General features: G+C 51.2%; 2 protein-coding genes and 1 pseudogene across 2 annotated transcripts; all 3 read left to right on the top strand.

The window, feature by feature from the left end:
• The first annotated feature begins 1,588 nt into the window (after positions 1 to 1,588).
• RIOX1 (ribosomal oxygenase 1) lies at positions 1,589 to 3,364 on the top strand. The gene has a single exon (XM_074149854.1). It carries the CDS (start codon positions 1,589 to 1,591, stop codon positions 3,362 to 3,364), a length of 1,776 nt encoding a protein of 591 aa, XP_074005955.1.
• Positions 3,365 to 11,435: 8,071 nt separating this feature from the next.
• On the top strand, positions 11,436 to 11,936 carry LOC141465449 (acyl-coenzyme A thioesterase 5 pseudogene; annotated as a pseudogene).
• A 514-nt stretch (positions 11,937 to 12,450) lies between these two features.
• On the top strand, positions 12,451 to 20,360 carry LOC141465571 (acyl-coenzyme A thioesterase 5-like). The gene is made up of 3 exons (XM_074149066.1): positions 12,451 to 13,084; positions 18,235 to 18,437; positions 19,053 to 20,360. Exons 1-3 carry the CDS (start codon positions 12,475 to 12,477, stop codon positions 19,632 to 19,634), a joined length of 1,395 nt encoding a protein of 464 aa, XP_074005167.1. The 5' UTR covers positions 12,451 to 12,474; the 3' UTR covers positions 19,635 to 20,360.
• The last annotated feature ends 31 nt before the right edge of the window (positions 20,361 to 20,391 follow it).

Genomic DNA, 20,391 nt, shown 5'->3' with positions numbered 1-20,391 from the left:
GGCTCCTTTGGGTAAAACCATCATGGTACAAACAGGACAACTTCCTGCTGCTGTGGCTTTTCCCACAGCTTCGCCTGCGAAGGCTGTGCCGGCAGAACCCCATCAGCAAAACACCTCTAAAATTAAAATAGTTGCTCTTGCATATGTACAAAATGAGTCTTGGCTGCTTACAGCACAGTGATGGGGGGTGAGGTTCTTGTGTTGCGTTGGTTTTAAGGCAATCCAAAAAACTTTAAACCTCTAAGGTGTCTGCATCTGCTCTAGAAATAAGAAATTAACAGCTGAACTCATCCTCATTAGGCCTAATTAATGATTTCTGCTCCTGAAATGTGGTAAAATTGAAAAGTAGATTTGGGCTGAAACCCTGGCAATGGTAAAGTTAAAAGAGGTGAAAATTTGCTTTTCAGCTGTGTATCCTAGGCCCGGTACACTCAGTGGCCCAGGCAACAGATCACGCCTCATGAATGTTAGCTGCTTGTTTAACACACGGTGCAAAGCTGATATTCCTATCTGTGAGAGGCTAATAACACCCTTGTGAACCAGAGGGTTCCTGGGTACACTTGGGTAATTGCTCCAGTTAAACAGTTAAATGCTTTAGACTCACAGCAGCCTCTGGAGATGAAATTCTCATGCAAAATCCATTCCCATGAATTATCGGTGTCCATCAAAGATTTTTCTCACGGAAGTATTGCATGGTGAATTTCTTGTACTGAAGCTTATTCTTCATCAGAAAAGCATTACCGCAGTCTGACAATACAAACCCCTACAGTTCTTCACATTTGCCACAAGCTGAGTTTTGCTGGTCTGTCCTTTACCCTCAGCAAAGCTTCCCATGCTGGAGCCGCAGCCTCTGGAAGCGCAGAACAGCCCTTGGATAACTGCAGTGCTGCTGGCCCTGTCCTTCCGGGAAGCTTCAGGCCTAGGAGAGAGATGGAAAGAGAACACAGGTCTGCCGAGGTTATTAGGCAGTTAGTGGATTTGGCAAGAAGAACCCCAAACCCACAAACACTACATGACATGACAGCCTGTTGGTTTTGGGGATCCTTCGAGAGGATGTAGCCTTTCACCTGGCATCTCCATTAGAAGATGGAGAAAGGGAAAGGAGGGATGGCACACCAGAATGAGCTCTGTCCCACTTGGATTTCTATTCCTTGAGCCACAGAGCCTTATGAAATTGCTCTTGCCTCATCTCGCCTCGTTAGGCTGCAAAGTAATGGCACGCCGCCCAAAAGCACATCCTTACGGTACACCTCGGGAAAAAATATATTTCTGCACGTGCTTAGAGCGTACTAACAGAAGGAAGCTTTTCCAGCCAGGGAACACATCTATCTACATGCCATGGCTCCTAGAGGAATCGCCTCACCTTTCCTTGGGGGGGGGTGGGAGGGATAAGCCTGATCTATTTCCAGCAGACACGCTGATAAAACATCGGACGTGCCGGTTTATACAGCATCACAAGCACACATTGAACATCGCCTTCCGCGGGCTACCCAGGCGGGCTCCATCTCCCCCCAGGCCCCATCTCCCGGGTGCACCCACAGGCAAAGGCCCCGGCGGAAGCGGCCCGGCGGGGCGGAGCGGGGCGGCCATGGCGGCGGAGGAGCAGCAGCAGCAGCAGCAGCTGCGGCGGCGGCTGGGCCGGCTCTCGGCGTTCTCGGTGTACCGCCGGGCGGCGGGGGCCGGGCGGCTGGAGCGCCGGCGCCGCGGGACGCCGCTGCCGGCGGGAGGCAAGCGGGCCAAGGCGCGGCCGAGGCGCGGCGGGGCGGGAGGCGGCGGCGGCGGCGGCCCGCAGCCGGAGGCCCCGCCGCCGATGGCCGCCCCCCCCAGCCGCGTGGAGCGGGCCGAGGCGCGGCCCAGGCGCGGCGGGGCGGGAGGCGGGGAGGCCCCGCCGCCGCCCCCCCCCATCGCCGCCTGTATCCCCGAAGGGAAGCGACAGGGCGACCCCGCGGCGAGTCCGGTCGGCCCGCGGCCGGCGGCAGAGGGCGGCGGCGTGGTGGGGCTGCTGCGGCGGCTGGGGCGGCTGGAGGACAGCCGGCAGCGGGGGGCCGAGCTGTTCCGCTGGCTGGTGTCGCCGGTGTCGCCGGGGGAGTTCCTGGGGCGGCACTGGGAGCGGGCGCCGCTGCTGGTGCGGCGGGGCGACCCGGGCTACTACGCGGGGCTCTTCTCCACCGCCGACTTCGACGCCGCCCTGCGAGGTGGGCAGGTGGACTTCGGGACCCACCTGGACGTGACGAGCTACTCCGAAGGGGTGCGGGAGACACACAACCCCTCCGGCCGGGCCCTGCCCGCCGTCGTCTGGGACTTCTACCAGAACGGCTGCTCCCTGCGGCTCCTCAGCCCTCAGTCCTTCTCCCCCACCGTCTGGCACTTCCTCTCCATCCTGCAGGAGCACTTTGGCAGCATGGCGGGGGCCAACACGTACCTCACACCACCGGGGACACAGGGCTTCGCCCCCCACTACGATGACATCGAGGCCTTCGTGCTACAGCTGGAGGGGAAGAAGCACTGGCGCGTCTACAGTCCCCGGACGGACGCCGAGGTGCTACCCCAGTTCTCCAGCGCAAACCTCACACAGGCTGAGCTTGGGGAGCCCGTGCTGGAGACGGTGCTGGAGGCCGGGGACCTGCTGTACTTCCCCCGTGGCTTTATCCACCAGGGCGACTGTCTTCCTGATGCGCACTCACTCCACATCACGGTGTCTTCCTACCAGAGGAACTCCTGGGGGGACCTCCTGGAGAAGCTCCTCCCGGCTGCCCTGCAGATGGCCCTGGAGGAGGACGTGGAGTACCGGCAAGGGCTTCCCATGGACTACCTGGGGTACATGGGGGTCGCCAACTCAGACGCGGTCGATGCTCGCCGAACGGCCTTTATGGAGAAGGTGCAGAGCCTGATAAAGAAACTCGTTCACTATGCACCCATTGATGCTGCCGTGGATCAGAGAGCCAAGTCGTTCCTTCATGACTGTCTCCCCCCGGTGCTTACGCAGAGTGAAAAGGCGCAGAGCGTGTACGGCTTCCCGGCCCGCTGGCAAGACGGAGGCCCCCGCGATGTCGATATACTGATAACAAAAGACACAGAAGTACGTCTCCTCCGCCATGGCATCGTAAGGTTGTGTAACGAAGAAGCAGGTGTGATGCTGTATTACACGACGGAAAACTCAAGAGTGTATCACAAGGAAGAACCCAAGTTCCTTGAGATAGATCCCGAGTACACAGACAGTATTGAATTTCTCCTGTCCTCCTACCCAAATCACGTCAGTGTGGACAGCCTTCCATGTGAAACCTTGGAGGACAAGATTTCTCTAGCCACGCTTCTGTTTGAGAAGGGCATTCTGACTACGAAGAAGCCCCTGGTGCAAGTGTAGCTCTAATTTTTTTCTAACAAAATAAACATACATTTATTTGGAAAGCATTTTGTCTTTTCTCGTCTTACACCTGCGAGGTGCGAATCAGCAGTCCGCGTCATGGTATCTCATCTGGGGTCAGAAGGGCTTTGGCGTGGGTAGAGAAATCAAATGTTCTGATTAAAATGGGCACCTGCTCTGGGAGCGATTTTGCATGGCTGAGTGACTGGAGAAGGGAAGTGCTTAAATTTTTTATTTTTTCCTTTCGCCAGCTCTGTTACTACACCCTCGGTAGCTTCAGGAAGCCAGCGAACTTTCTTGCAGTCCGTAAATCATCTGTGTGTTTACTCGGTGTTTTAAAGCAGCCTGCCCTACTGCGGGAAGTACTCTCATTACTCACAGGCAAATGTGGTGATGGTCGCCGTTCTGTGTGCCTCTGCTGTGCTGCAAAGATCCAGGAAAAACCTCGGCCAACTTGTCCTAAAAGCGACACTCAGTCCTAGCGACCGCGCCACTTGCATGCCCCTGCCCTCATCGAGCAGTGCAGGGAGATGTTCTCACGCAAACGTGAGCTGCTGCATTTGAAATGCTTCAGGTTCTGGCTCTTCTTTTTCAGTGTGATAATTGCATGCTGTCTTAGCGATAGAAAAGCCTCCCCCACTGCAGCAGCCCCTAGCAAGGAAATTATTGGTCCTTTCCAGGCAAATGGGGCATCCTCTTAATACGGGGGTTTTCATGCTGGATGCAAAAAGTTTCATATCGGGACCTACCAAGTTACATGGATTTACAGCCCTGGCCTGGCCTGGAAGTACTGACAAGCCTCAGGTATACTTTTCCACAATGCTGTTTTATCAAACACACCTGCACTGTGGGCACTTGGCCATTCCCCCATGTCCATTTCAATCACACTAATAACAACCAAAGACAGCATAAATTTTCAGCTTTTCCTTTCCCTGGCCCCTGTTTTCATAGACACCATCATACATCCGCTGGGGTGGGGCATTCTGGTAATTCCTCCTCAGTTTCTAAATCCACTGGGGAAACCGCCTGGGCTAAACACCTTGCAAATACCCCTCACAGATTTGTGCGGGGCCAGCCAGGCACAGTTTCTCTTTCTCCTTTGTTTCTCCAGAGAGGCATTTCTCACTGAGACCTGCCGACTGTGCCAGATGTTTTGCACTAGGAGGTGCTGGTCCATTATGATCCCAGTAAGAAAGGCGCTCACATTCTGTAAGGTATCATTAAACATGCTATTTATCAGAGCGACTGCTCGAAGAAGAGAACAGCGTAGATAATCTTGCATCCCTTCAGGTGCTGGGAAGCCTGAGCAGTGTAGCACGTAACACAACTCCAACCCACATGCAGCACCCCATGGAGACGTGGTGGACCATAGCAGAGATTTTCCCCTTTTGGTCTTTCAAGGTATTCTAAGATTTTTATATAAGGAAATAGCTCTATTTACCATGTCAACATTCAAACAGAAAACAATGTGCGCGTGAGAATGCCTTGCTGCACTGCCCAATAAAGGCAAGGCCACGCAGGTGGGGTCATGGCAGGTACTGGGTGGGAGCTGTCTGCGGGCTCCACTTTTAGGAGGAGCTGGCTGGGTTCTCCCTGTGGCCAGGGCATCTGTGGGGCACAAGCACAGGCCTGTGGGCCACGCTGGGTGTGCACAGACCTGGGCATGTTTGGGGTAACTCTGATGGGGGCCACTAACCGTTCGATGTACAACGGTCTTCCCTTCAGGATCACTACACTGATTTCCACTGAAAAGAACAGGGAGATGCCTAAACGTGCTGGAGGATTTCAGACCTAGTGACAAGCTGATCTCTCAGTTTCAGAATAAGAAACCAATTTACCTGCTTCATGCTTTGCTCCCTAAATAAAAACAGGAATGCATTTTCCATGCATGTTTGAATTCATAATAATGTAATATGGAATACATAATAATGCTACAAATATACTTGCAATAGCAATACTTCATCCTTCTCTAATGTCCTCCAGCACTGAAGATCTCCATATTTCTTTAGTATCAATACTTTTCAATTTGCAACCCAAGGCAAGGTAAAAAAAATATGATCACCCTTATTTTACAGACAGTGGCTAGCAAGGAAAACTCTACATACTTTGGCCAAAAGCCCACAGTCTCTTTTGCAAAATTTAGAAAATAAAGCCATTTGCATTAAGTTAACAACACATATGTTGCTTTCATGATCTCTCACTTTCTAGTATGTACGCAATCAAGAACGCAGAGATGAGTCAAATTTAAGTTCACTCAATTCCCTTGATTTCTGAGGTGTCTTAAATTACAGTATTTGGAGCATGTATATTCTATGGCTTTTTATAATATTGGATCCAAAGGTACCCTTCTTGGGTACCGATGATTTTATAGTGCAATGGTCCTGATAAAAAGAAAACAGGCAGTTGCTTGATTTCATAATGTTTCATAGCAGTTAGAATCTCCCATGCCCACACAGATGTCAGCAGTCTCCAAGCAGGAGCTTATCCCATCGAGAAGGAGGGAGGGTTGTTGACCAGCCCGTGTTGCTCCACTGCAGCAGATGGACAAGCTATGATAGCCTTGAGCCTACTAATAACACGTATGTGTGCTTGTGAGAGCCCTCGTTAAACCTTCTGATGTGACACCTTATCACTGGAGATCTGGCATTAGAAAGAAAAACACGTCCAGACAACTGGCATTGTGATCTTCTCTATACTTCTAACATATAGAAGATCTCCCTGGAATATATTCACCAGGAAAGCAGGGGAGACTTTCATCAATCCCTAGCTGCCCTTTGTTTTCTGTTCCCTTGTGCTACAGATGGCATCTCCATGCGACCTAAAGCGGTTCAGTCATAAACGGGCTTCCAAAATGACCTCATAGGGGTGAAGAGGTTTGCAGAAGGTGAGTGGAACTGTGAAGTTGTCAAGCCCATGGCAGGAAACGTACCTTGCAAATTCACCTGGAATTCTAGCTGAAAACTTCTCATCCAAAGGCTAGCCAAAACTATTCCCAGGCCTTACTGTCAATATTCCTCCACTGGGAGGAAATGGGAAAAGTGCAAGAATACACTTGTATTACAGCCTGTGTATGGGTGAGACAGCTCTGCGCCTCTAAGTGATCACACATTATCTGCCACAGGGCATGGCCTCTGTGCAGTTTTCCTCTCATCACATCTTGGACCTCACCCCTCATGATAACCACACACAGGGCTCTGGTCAATGGCCTGAGGGTGGCTGCCAGAAGGAAAGGGATGGCTGAACACATTAGAATCAGTCCCTGATCAAGCACTTGGTCTGTCAGAATCCTGGGTATACCCTTAGTACTCCGAGTGCTAAACACTAGTACTTAGATCTCCTAGTAAGTGTCCGAATTCATCCTATTCACCACATGCAGGTGACCTCCAGTATATTTTTTTCAACACCCAAACTTTTGTTGCCAATTCCCCACATGGTATGAATTCAGGGAAAGGGGCAGCCTTTCCCAAAATTCACCAACTTTGGGAGAGAAGCTGGGGTATAGGGCTGCAGCTGCTGCTTTGTGTTTGGATTGCAAAATTTTATATAAGAGATCAGAGCTGATAAAAGAGAATTAGCAGCAAATGAAACTCCCAGGCCCTTCCCTATTTTGTAATCCATGCTCCCACAGTCAAAACCTCTGGGCCTGCCCTGGCGCAGGTAAGGCCCTGTGTCTGGGCGTGGGCAAGAAGAGCTGGTGGCAGAGACAGAGGGAAGGAGGGAGGGACAGAAGCCTTGGGGCAGCCAGTGTCACATCAGCTGTTATCATTTGGCGAGATGTGCAAGACCGCAAGTCCCAGGACATGCCTGGAGAGCAGCAGCGGGCTTGTGGGGCTGTCTCTCCCCTGAGATGCTCCCAGGCCATGGCCCCATGTGTCCACCCCAGCACAGGGCCACACCAGCCCCTCTTGGGATGCCCGCACTGCGTGACTTGGGGTCCTGTCCCATATGGGCTTCTGCAGAACATCTTCCCCCAAGGGAAAGATGGGACCCGAGCCCCAAGCATGCCCCTTCACTGGGTTTCTGGGGCAGGGGGCCTGAAGAAGCTGGGGCAGAGGGGAGTGGAGAGGAGCTCTGTGTCAGACCTTGCCATGCTGCCCCATGCCTGTCCCCACACATGCAGCTGGCCCCACATGCAGCAGGTCACAAGCCCCCCGGGCTGGACACAAGTGGGACCTTCCCTCTCCTCCAGCTCAGCACTGGCTCCATGGTGGTGATGCTCTGCTGCATGTGGGATCCTGTCCCCTGGGTGAGCTGCCTGGGCTGTCCAGGGGAGTCAGTCCATCCCAAAGTGCTCCCAGACTATGGGGACAATTCCCCCCAGGTCTGCATGCAGCAAAGAGACAACCCTTTCCAAAGCAACCTGCAGCATGGGGGAGGGAAGGGAGAGCCTGTGAGAGAAGCCCAGAGACGGGGAGGAGGGCTGTAGCCGTGCCTTCCCCTGGGTCCATTCCTGCAAGGGTAATAACCAGCAGGCCTGACAGCGTATTGCTCCCAAAATCCTGCACTTGCCATTTGGAAACTGCCCCCATGGCAGCTGGCCTGACAGCGTGGGCATGTATAGCCTGTGCAGCTGTGGGACAGTGGGGCCTGGGCACAGCTGCTGCCTTTGGAGATGCTCCTGGGGTGCCAGGGTACTGGCTGTGCTGAGCCCATCCTGCCATGGGCACTGCCAGAGCTGCAGCGAGGGCTCCAGGCAGCTTTGATATCTCCCAGCACAGGGAGTGTCCCTCAGCTGCAGTCTCCCTGCCGGTGCGTGGGAGGGTACAGGGAAGAACCAGCTGCTTTAAGGAGGACTCCCCGCTGTGGAGCACTGAGGCTCACCAAGTAGCCAGAGCCTGTCTGCCCCATCAGGCGATGGAGTAGATAGGAGGTGCTGTTGCCCTAGCTGCACCTGGCACGAGCCCTCTGTCAACTCTGCTCTGATGGACCTGGGGAAGCGCTCCTCCTCCAGAGGCGACACCACGGCTAAATGGAGGGGAATGTTCTGCATGCTGTAAGGCAAAGCTTGCTTGGGCTATATCCCTGGCGTATATCCAGGGCATGCCTGCTACATGTGCCTGTTCCTCCAGAAGCACTTGTGCCTGAAGTGCTGGAGTGGAGCAATGCAGGGATGTCTGTGGAGGTGGCTGAGAGGCTGTGGCTCCCTCTCTGTTTGAGGCCAGGAGAAGTCTAGATAATGGTCTGGATAGATGAGTAACTCTTAGAAGCTGAGGTTAGGTCTGTTGAGTCCCAACTTGGTAATGGCTCATCTGTATTTGCTATGCTGTGATTGCACTGGGGACCATTTTCTTTGGGATGGTGTGGTCCGAACAGTAACGGAGTCTGGTAACATGTTATAGAATAAAGCTTTGTAGAGGTAGTAGGAAAGATAAGCAACTATGTACCCACATGATGACTCACCCAATCACTGACAGCAAACACATCGTAAGCAATACCAGGGCTCCAACTGGACTGCCAGGGACATTTGGTGTCCGCGTCATCTGGCAGCGAAAGCCAAACATGCAAACGCCTTTTGAATGCAGATAAGAGTTGTACCACCCCTTGGCTCCAGCAATGTCAGTCTGATTTGGGAGAATCATTCCTTATGCTAATAATGTGGGCAGCATCCTGCCTACACTGCCAGTGTTGGTCAGGGGGCAGGGCGTCAGGAGGCAGGGTGTCAGATAGGACATGGGAGGGTGGGCATGCCTGGAGCTAACGCAGCAGAAACCCTGGTGGCTGCCATCACCCCTAAGTACTCTGTGCAATCTCTCAGTGTACCCGAATGTCTCCACCAGTTACCTTCAGCTGTCCAGCTAAGAAGTTGTGCTGGCGTTTGCCTCGAGTGGCGTTCAGTTCAGTGTTCGTTGACTGACTGAGTCTTGAATGTAGCTTTTGAAGTATTGGGGAGATCTCTCTTCTTGACAGGCCCTTCCTCTTCGTCACTGAGCAGGCAGATAATTTCTGCAAAGGTAAGTGTTTTGTTAATTAAACCAGAAAAATGTTTGCAATCTCAGAGAAAGTAAATGCTAGGCATATTCTCCTCCCCTTTCCACCAGGAGCAAGGAGTCCCTTTTGAACCAGCTGGCCATCTAAGATGGGGGATGAGGTAGCATAAGGCTCATTCAGAGAACAAGGATGATGCTTGGCAAGAGATCTAGGCTTTATTCTACCCCACCAGAAAGCACGCCCAGATCTGAAGGACCTGAGTTGACAAATGCTTTTTCATTTATTGAATTAATATTTTTCACACTGCACCAGTATAACCCCAATAACAGGGCTTGATATACTTACAGCTGTGAGTAGAACTGAGTTCACGTTTTCTATAATTTCCCTGATCTTTTTGATCACGCATTGAGAAAAGGGATAGCATTTGAATTGAACTTAATTGAACAGATCATATACAACATGCTAATTTATCTCGCTGGTGGCCTCTGAACTTTAAATAAATTTCTGTACTCTCCATATAAATGTGGTCTCCCCATCTTCAGCCCCTACTTTAAAGCAACCTCCACCTTTTGGTGCAGAGATTTCGCCACATTTACACTTCTGGTCCCAATATGGTCTAGTCATCCAAGAAGGTGTTCTGCAATCCTCTGTAAAAGGATGTACACCTGCTGCTTTGTGTTTGGATTGCAAAATTTATATGAGAGATCAGAACTGATAAAAGAGAATTAGTAGCAAAGGAAACTCCCAGGCCCTTCCCTACCCAGGATATTTTGTAATCCATGCTCCCGACGAGCACAGCCAAAACCTGTGGGCCTGCCCTAGCGCAGGTAAGGCCCTCTGTCTGGGTGTGGGAATGAAGAGCTGGTGGCAGGGCCGGATGGAGGGAGGGATGGCCTGTGGCCACACCAGGTGCCATCACTTGGTGAGAAGTGCAAGACTGCAAAGTCCCAGGAGATGCCATGTGCCAATACTTATGAACTGTCCAGAACTGAGGTTTCATACCTGTAAGCAAAAGAAAAAAGAGTTTGCTTCTTCTCTGCATGCTTAGTACGTTCAGGTCCTATTTTAAAACAGCCCCTCAGAAATGCATGTTTCAGTGTAGGTATCTCACCAGGTTTATCCTGAATGCCTCAACATAAATGGAAAAGTCTCAAAGCTCACACAGCTGCAGGAAGGATACCATATGGGATGTTATAACTGGAATGCCAGGGTCTCTGACTGAGAGTTCTCAGGCTGCTGGGAACCAGCTTTTCTTGCTGGATGAGGTATTCTGTACCTTGGGTTCGTTTCCCCTTCAGAAGTATGTGCTCTGACTGGGGACTGCTGCTTTTTAACCAAGATGCCTTGGTCATCCTACAAGCACTTCTGCTTGATTTACAGTCAGTACAATATTCTTTCAGAAGAATGCAGTATCCTTTTTGCTTTGGAATTATGGGGAGAAAATGGGATCAGAATTCAATGAAGAAATCAGCTGAGTTTTCGTTGAGAGCAGGGTATTTCTCTTTGGAGCACACGAGGTGAAATTCCTATATGAGGGAGGATGGATGCTGGACTGCACATACAAATCCCGGATAAGAAGGCACATGACATTTTCACAGCGAGAGAAAAAGCAATATTCATGGGCAAGGGAAATCTGCTGAGAGTCTGCCTGATGTCTCTGAATACCTGACACTATAAAAGAGGACCATGAGAAGGGTTTCCTCGCGTGCTCCCAAGCAGTGCAGAAATACAAACGTAGCTACAGGGAACACACCACCAATTTTTCCAAGAGGAGCTGTGCAGGACAGGAGAACTGTGAGAGAGCAGAGCTCTATTTTCTGTAATAATCAGCCCCTTGGGGCACTGGTACAGCATCTTTTTGAAGCATACATGGACAATTGCCTTCACAACAGCCACATAGGACAGGGAGAGAGGGAAGGGGAGCTGGCTGTGCCACCCCTGCTGGGGCAGGAGGAGGAGGCAGCTTGCCAGGACTGGTTGCCAGGCGCAGGAGTCAGGACATCCAGTCTAAATACAACGGTGATGCAGCTGAGTGGATCACAGGAGCAGCTGCAGATTGCTCGCAGCTTTCATTACCAAGCACGGTTGCGATCATGGCAGATGAGGTTTCTCTTGTCCAGCATTTCCACATCACTTGTCCCATATGGCTGCCACCATCCACCTCTCTCCCACTGCCCACAGCCTCTTTGATGAGCCACTAGCCATCGCCGTGCAGGGCCTGGGCCCGCAGCAGCCCATCACACGGCGGACACCCTTGCGGGATGAGACGGGCAAGCTCTTCCAGGCCTGGGCCCGCTACCAGGCGGGGGACGACGGGGAGCTGGACCTGGCCCGCTGCCCCGCGCTGCCGGGAGGCAGCTTCTCCGGCCTGGAGTCCATGGGGCTGCTCTGGGCTTTGCAGCCCCAGAAGCCTTTCTGGTATATGGTGAAGAAGGACATCCAGCACCCCTTCCTCCTGCAGCTGGAGGTGTTTGATGGCCACGGGGACCCCCCCGGGCGGCTCCTGGCCCAGGCGCAGCACGAGTGGGCGTTCCTGCGGGACAGGGTGCAGAGAGTCCCGGTGCAAGACGCGAGACGGGAGGATCCAGCGACGCTCTTCCTGCCCCCTGGTGAGTACCAGCTGCGGCCACTCTCTTTTCCCTAATCCAATGTTTTGTCAGGGGAAAGTAGTCCATGGGGTGGCAGGAGCAAGCTGCCAAAACGATCCCAGACTGTGATGCCAATTGCCTGCAGGTCTGCACTCAGCAAAGCAGTAACTTTTTCCAAAGGGAGCCTGCAGCTTGGCCGACTTCAGGAGAGGAAAGATGGAGCCCATGAGAGAAGCCCAGGGAGGAGGGCTACAGCTGCACCTTTGCCTGGATCCAGTCCTGCAAAGATAGTAACCAGCAGCCCTGGTTACTACCACAGCAGATAAGCACACAACTTGTCAACAAGTGTCTGGGCAGAGCTGCCGCCCTTTGGAGATGCTCCCGCAACGGCAGGGAACTGGCTGTGCCAATCCTGCCCTGCCTTTTGCTGCTGACAGGGCTGCAGCGGCAACTCCAGGCATCCTGGAAAGGATGGTGTGTTCCCACACAGCTCCTGCCCCGATTCCCCTCCCCTCGCCTGTGTGTGGGAAGCTGTATTTATAGAAGAAGTCTAAGCCTGAATGCAGACACAGTGGAGGCAGCAACACAGGAGCCATGTGGCAGGTCACTGCCCTCTCCCTGTGCCGGGCGAGCTCCCGCGGCTGGCAGAAGTGGCTGCCCTGGCCCAGCCCTGCACCTGCAGCCCCGCAGCACCGCAGACCCGCACGGACCCCCGGGACGGCCCCTGCCCGCGGCCTCTCCTCCATGGCCCCCTCCATCCGCCTCTCGCCCGCCCGCCGCAGCCTCTTCGATGAGCCGCTGGCCATCGCCGTGCAGGGCCTGGGCCCGCAGCAGCCCGTCACGCTGCGGACATCCTTGCGGGATGAGACGGGCGAGCTCTTCCAAGCCTGGGCCCGCTACCAGGCGGGGGACGACGGGGAGCTGGACCTGGCCCGCTGCCCCGCGCTGCCGGGAGGCAGCTTCTCCGGCCTGGAGCCCATGGGGCTGCTCTGGGCTTTGCAGCCCCAGAAGCCTTTCTGGTATATGGTGAAGAAGGACATCCAGCACCCCTTCCTCCTGCAGCTGGAGGTGTTTGATGGCCACGGGGAGCCCCCCGGGCGGCTCCTGGCCCAGGCGCAGCACGAGCGGGCGTTCCTGCGGGACAGGGTGCGGAGAGTCCCGGTGCGAGACGGGAGGATCCGGGCGACGCTTTTCCTGCCCGCCGGTGAGTACCGGCTGCGGCCACTCTCTTTTCCCTAATCCAATGTTTTGTCAGTGCAAACCAGTGTTTTGTTTCCATGACCTCTGGAAACAGGAGTCCATGAAAGGAGCCCCGTCCTTCCTTTCCTCCTTTTTTCCATTCCGCACCATCGACCAGCCTGACCATCATTCCCAATTCCCCTGGCTGTGCAGGTGCCAGGGCACAGATGCAGAAGCAGGTAGAGGCATAACCCTTCTTGTTTAGCGCAGCAAGTGGAAGTGAGCGTGCCAGGAGGGCTGCTGGAGATGAGGAGCTGCTGGATAGGGTGTTGGAGAGGGGCTCTGTGCCAGTCCTCCGCAGTCCTCCTTACTGGGAGGGTTTGGAGCTCCTCCCTCTCACCCCAGCACAGTAGCAATTAACTATATGGTGACCACAGTCCACCTTGTTGGGGTTCCTGTGGACATCATCATTTTGTAAAAGGAGGAAGAGAATGGGCTCAAGGACATTTACAGGAATGAAAGCTTTCCAGAAGGAAAAGATAATCACTAAGTGCTCTGGAAAGGGTGCAGAGCATCCCTCTGAGGTGTAAGAGTTGCTCAAGGCACCACCAAACTGCAGCATCTTCTGGGCAGCTCCACAGCAATGCACATTTTTAACATCTTGCCCTGCGTGGACTGGCCCGGGGGCTACTGCATGAACTCTTTCCTGCTTAATTTGTTCAAAGGCTTGTTGTTGCTCAGGGCCCCATTTTAAATAGTTCTTCTTCCGGGTCACTTGATAGGGAGGGCTTACGATCAGACTAATTTGGAATATGCATTCTCCAAAAACCCACACCACCTAAGAAAGCTTGTTTTTCCTTTTTGCTAGTCAGTGGAGACACAGCTACTATTTTCTTGATCACATCTGTTGGGATTTGATGATGCAAATCTTGCCATTTTATTCCTAAAACATGGATTTCCTGTGCAGATCCATTGACCTTACTTTGTTTTATGGCAAAATTGACTTTCAGATGGATTTGGATTATGTTCTTCCTTTTCTTAAAACCTTCTTTTGCTGTATTGCCCCACATGATGATGTCATCAATGTATTGCAAGTCTTCTGGAACCTCACCCTGTTCCAGTGCAGCCTGGATCAGTCCATGGCAAATGGTAGGGCTGTTTCCTCCCGTGAGGCAGTCAATTTGAAGTGTACTGGATGCTCCTCCAAGTGAAAGCAAAGTGTGGCCTGCACTCTGCCACCAAAGGGATTGAGAAAAACACATTAGCAATATTAATTGGGCCATACTACTTAGCTGCTTTTGATTCCAGTTCGTATTGAAGTTCTAGCATGTCTGTCACGGCAGCACTCAGCCATGGTGTGACTTCATTCAGGCCACAATAGCCTACTGTTAGCCTCCACTCTCCATTTCACACTGGTCATATGGGACTCTTAAAAGGTGAGCGATTCCTGCTGATCGCTCCTTAGCTCTCCAGTCAATGAATCAGTTTATGGATGGGAATCAGGGAGTCTCAGTTGGTGCTATATTGCCGCTGGTGCATTGTTGTGGTAGCTATCGGCATCTTCTGTTCTTCGAGCCTTAGCAGCCCCACAATAGAAGGGTCCTCTGAGAGACGAGGTTAGCTAGACAGCTGTTTAAATTCCTCCATCTCCACAGCAATTATACCAAAAGTCCACCAGCACCCTTTTGGGTCCTTGAAATACCCTCTCCTGAGGTACTCTATGACAAGAATGCATGGAGCCTCTGGGCCAGTCATGATGGGGTGCATTTGCCACTCATTCCCGGTTAGGCTCACTTCAGCTTCCAATACAGTTAATTGTGGGGAGCCCCCTGTCACTCCAGAAATACAGATGGGTTCTGCCCCTTTATAGATTGATGACATTAGGGTACACTCGTACACCGCTGTCTACAAGGGCTTTATACTCCTAGGGGTCTGAGGTGCCAGGCCATCGAATCCACACAGTCCAGTAAACCCAGTTTTCCCTTTCCTCCACCTGGCTGGAGGCAGGGCCCCTCTAGTTCTGACTGTAGTGTCTGCTGTCAATGAATGGGTTTGTGTGGCCTGCGTGGGTTCAAATCCCATCCTTGTTATTCACTTCTTGTAAATATAAATCAGAAGTTCCTTTAAGAGGATCAGAAGCCCTTCTATTTTGTCTGCAGAGCTGCCCACTGGAAACTGGAGCAGCAATTTTCCAGGAAGAGCTCCCATTTGTGATTGTTTTTCCTTGCAACTCATGTACCTGTGCCTCTAGGATTGAGCTAGGTTTTCCGTCCCACTTCCTCATGTCCTCTCCGTGGTCATGCAGGTAAAACCACAGGCTGCCTCGTGGTGTGTAACCTCTGTATCCTCTCTCAAGCAGAGGAACGCTTACTTCTAATAGCTGAGATACTGGTCTGTACAGGTGGGGACTAGGGCCTATCCTCTTTGAATTGCTGGAACTCCCAGAACAATTTTTCAAACAGGTATTCAGATTTCTTGGACAGTCTTTCCACAGCCAAGACTCAGACCCATAGGGAAGTAGAGAGGTTTTCTTCATGTTGCTGGGGCTGGCCAGCCACTACATCCACCGTTGGTGCCTCTTCGTCTTTCCAGCCCATTGCTACCAATGAGCTGGCACACGATGACGATGTGCTTTGTACAAATTTCCACCGTACAGGTCAGGTACATTGGACTTCATCTAGACCTGTGGCTGACTGCCAGTTGTCCAGGTCATAATAAATCAGCTCCTGCAAAGCTAATTCCCTCAGATAGTGGATACTTCTCTCCATGATGGCCCATTTGCCTGGGTGACATATATCTTCCTTGAAGGGGTATCTTTCCATTACAGCTAACAGGAGTCGCCTCCAGAGGCTGAGGGCTTGTGTCCTTTTACCAATCATCTTGTCAATACCCCCTTCCCTAGACAGGGATCCCAGCTGCTTAGCTTGCCTACCGTCCAATTCCAAGCCACTGGCCCCATTATCCCAACATCAGAGCAGCCAGGTGACACTGTACTTGCTTGGACAATGACTGAAATCTTTTTGCATATCTCACAGCTCACCCAGGGCTAAGAATCCTGTTCTCGTGATGACCCTGGTTCATCTTCGCCCCTGTGAACTATTTATTTTGTGTACTTCTTCTTCTGTATCGGGGGAACAGGTATTGGCATGGGTTGGTTCTCTGGTTCAGTAGCCACAGTGTCTGTCACTGGGGTTTGAGTAGCCACAATGTTCATCGCGGGGGTTGAAGTAGCCACAGTGTTCATTGGTGAGGTGGGAATAGTGCATCCGCAACCGCACCGAGTGCTGGTAGCAGACAGGGTGGTATTTTTAAACAGTTGATCAACACAAAGCAAGACCTGAAACACATTAGAAGACCTAGAAATAGGAGCATGCTGGTTTAAGCATCCCAAAGATATTAAAAATTCTCAAGAACTGTTGTAATTAGCCTGGAGGAGAAGGGGGAGGTGAAGGAAGGTGTCTCCCCGACAGGTTGGTTCTCCAAAGAGAAAAGGTAAAAAGTGTAATTACTAATGGCTTTCGCTAGATGACTCCCGAAGAAGGGAGATGAACCGCCCCTGCCGTTCGCCTTGCGCTCCGCCTCCCACTGCTAACGAGCACAGACACAGCAGACAGAATTTTATCATATCATAAACCCGCCTTACAAAGTACAGCAAAATTTTAAACTTGGCCCCCTTCCCAGGGATAATAAACAGCACAACAGGGAAAATATGCAGCAGGAAAGGTATTACACAAAACACAACCCTGACAACAAGCACAACAACTTTGAGAGCAAATAAATCAACGTTGTAACCAGTGACTATTAACCTTATACAATGAATGCTTATAACAAATTTGTTCTAACATGCTCTGATCAGGTTTGTTGTTATCTCCACCCTTCGAGCCCCATGTTGGGTGCCAAAAAAGACTGTTGTGGTTTAACCCCAGCTGGCAACTAGGACCATGCAACCACTTGCTCACTCCCTGCTTCCACCACTACCCCTCCAGGAGGGTAGGGAGAAAAGGGAGAAAAGGAGGACCGGGGAGGGAAACTCATGGGCTGAGATAAAGACAGTTTAATAGAACAGTAACAGAAGAGGAAAAAAATAATTATAATAATGGTAAAAGAATATACAACATATAGTCATACAACACAAGTTGCTCTCACTACCCGATGATCAGTTGCCCAGCCCGACCCAAGCAGTGATCGCAGATTCCTGGCCCCCAGCCAACCCCATTTATATACTGAGCATGACAGCTATGGTATGCAATATCCCTTTAACCAGCTTGTCCTGTCTATACTCCCTCTCAGCTTCTATGGGAAGCTGAAAAGTTACTTGACTAAGGTAAACATTATTTGGCAATACCTAAACAAGTGTTATCAACATTATTCTCATACTGGCCCTTAATCCTCACCCACAAGCTCTCAACTTTCTCGTCATCTGAACCCAGGGAAGGCTCTAGGGACATCTCCTCACTCTCTATCCATTCTTTAACATAGAGGACAACACCTCCGCCCCTCCTTCCTTGCCTGTCCCTTCTGAACAGCTTGTAGCCCTCAATAGCCACACACCAGTCATAGGATTCATCCCACCAGGTTTCAGTGATGGCCACTGTATCATAGCTTTCCAGCAGCACAGTAACTTCCAGATCCTCCTGTTTGTTGCCCATGCTGAGTGCATTTGTCTAGATGCACTTCAGCTGTGCTGTTGGCTGTGCCACCTTCTAGGGGAACACCCCTTGAGGTGTCTCACAGGTGTTCCTCCGTTGACTTCAACTACCTCAGGAGCTGCTGGTTCATCTCCATGAGACTTTGACTGACACCTTGAGGATTTTTACAGTGCCAGGTAAAGTGATCATTGTTACAGGGCTGCTTAAAGGGAGAAGAGAAACTGGGACAAGACAACTTCACAAAACAGCATCTGCCCGTTGGCCCTAAGCACACTGCAGAAATACTGCCGATTGCTAAAACAAATAAGGGTTTGCACCTTACCCAAGAGGTTCTGCTTGTCTGCAACACGCTCTAGAATATTTTTAGCTGCTGACACCACACAACTGAGGGACTAATCATCTTTGATCATGTCAAAAATGCATTCCTGCAGTTGCTGTTGTGTACCTGGTTTGATGCATTCTAAAACAGAGAAACATCGAAAGGAGTCATTTCAGGCAATACAGGTCTTTGTCTTGTCTGCTCCAGGAGAAGACCCCTTTCCAGGGATCATTGACATACATGGACTTGGAGGAGGTCTTCTTGAGCACAGAGCCAGCCTCCTGGCCAATCACGGCTTTGCCACGCTGGCCCTGGCTTATTATCAATATGAGGATCTGCCCCAGAAGCCAACTGAACTCCACCTGGAATATTTTGAAGAGGCGGTGAACTATATGCTGCAGCACCCACAGGTAGGAGCACCCTCCATGTCCCCGGGGCTCCAGGGAGCGCTTCTCCAAAGGGCCTGTCACTTGGCCTGACTTATCTCTGGAGGAAGCTGCCAAAATAATCCCTGGCACGGCTGGCCTCTGCCAGGACTTTGGGTGCCTGAGGAAAGGGGCAGGCTCAAAAAGATATGCACTGGAAGAGTGGTGGAGAGAGATCACAAAGCAATCCCACATTAGAGACAGCTGAGACATAACGAGGTGGGATGGTTGTACAGGAGACAGCCTTCATGAATTGCCACCAATATGTCCTCCGATAGTCTTAAAAGTGAAAAGTAAAGAGCATCTGCCAGTGTCTGAGACTAATAGCTCTTAGCTCTGTCCTACAACCTGTCCTCAAATTGGTGAAATCTTGTTCCCCCTCTCTTGGCTGATACCAGAGCACCAGGGAACATTATCAAAGGCAGAGGCTTGAAGGGTGAAGTGTGCTAGACACTTGTCCAGAAGAAAAACTGATCACTGCCATCACCTCCGTCGCAGTGTTTCGCAAACTCTCGGCATTATACAACGTTCCCCAGCAGGAATGAGCTGAGCTGTTGTTTTCCAGCTCAGTGCTGATGGGGATTTCCTCCTGTCTACCAGGTGAAGGGACCAGGGGTCGGACTGCTCGGTTACTCCAAAGGAGCTGATCTGTCTCTCGCCATGGCCGCCTTCCTGAAGAACATCACAGCCGTTGCTTCCCTCAATGGCCCCGTGGCCATTACCTCTATTCCTCTCCGGTACAGGGATAAGACCATCCCCTCTTTGCCATTCAATAAAGAAAAGATCAAGGTCATTGATTCCAATACCCTTGATTATTCTGACATTGCTCTTGATGCTTTTCAAGCCCCTGGCAACCAAAGCCTGATCCCACTAGAGAAAGCTGAGGCACAGTTACTGTTCATCGTGGGACAAGATGACCATGTTATCAAAAGTGAGTATTATGCTACTGAAGTCTGCAAGCTTCTGCAGGCTCAAGGGAAGGAAAATTTTCAGATTCTCTCCTACCCTGGAACAGGCCACTGCATCGACCCTCCTTATTTCCCCTTGTACCCCATAGGAAACCACCCCCTTTTTCACAAGCGAGCACTCCTGGGTGGGGAGCCCGTGGCTTATTCTAAAGCTCAGGTTCATGCTTGGCCACAGATCCAGGCTTTTTTCAACAAATATTTAAATGACAACTAATGGGAAAAAAAGAATGTGCAAGCGACACACGACTTTGAACAACCAGATCCAATAAATTCTGTTTAAGGTACCAGGTCAAACCTGGTTCACAGGGTTTGATGCAGCCACAGTATCTTCCATGGCTTTGCACATCCCTAACTCAGAAAAGAACTGGGTTTGCCTCTTCTGGTTTTCCCTGAACTTTTTTGCTCAAGTGTCAAGAAACGGAATGGCAAATAGATTTGCATTAGCTCTGAGAGAACAGATCATGCACAAAATGCTCAGTTACCTTTCTCAAGTGCTTTCTTTTCTTCTAAAACTTGATGATACTTTGCATATCACTGTGGTCTCCACGTGCATTTCCTATCCTCAGCTCATACTTTGAAGTAACATGTCTCCAATGCTAATTTTGGAGCAGGGATTTCACCACTCTTAAGGTGAATGTCTCATCACAAATGGAAATGTCTCTGATCTCTGTGCCGCTGGAAGGGTGTAAGAATGGATGCTACAGGGAGGATTACAGGGTGTCTCTGTTTAACCCCCGGGAAGGGTTGTTTTCCCTCTGTATCTTTTCCGTCTTCCCGTCAGAAGGGAGTGCTCTGGCTCGTGGATACTTCTGGTCCCAAGATGACAGAAGCCATTCTGCTCAATTTTACAGCATTGTGATCTTCCCCCACCTGATGTGGAACGTTTTTATGCTCGTTATTGGTGTGAGGACTGTAATAAAGAGCCTGAGATTTGAAAGCCACAGAGTTATTTGCTGTGCTTTGGTTAGAAG

The sequence above is a fragment of the Numenius arquata genome, chromosome 6 (assembly GCF_964106895.1).
Source record: "Numenius arquata chromosome 6, bNumArq3.hap1.1, whole genome shotgun sequence".
In the NCBI taxonomy this organism is placed as follows: domain Eukaryota; kingdom Metazoa; phylum Chordata; class Aves; order Charadriiformes; family Scolopacidae; genus Numenius; species Numenius arquata.
The sequence above is the reverse complement of the archived record's forward strand: the minus strand, read 5'-3'. Positions and strand labels throughout refer to the sequence as shown.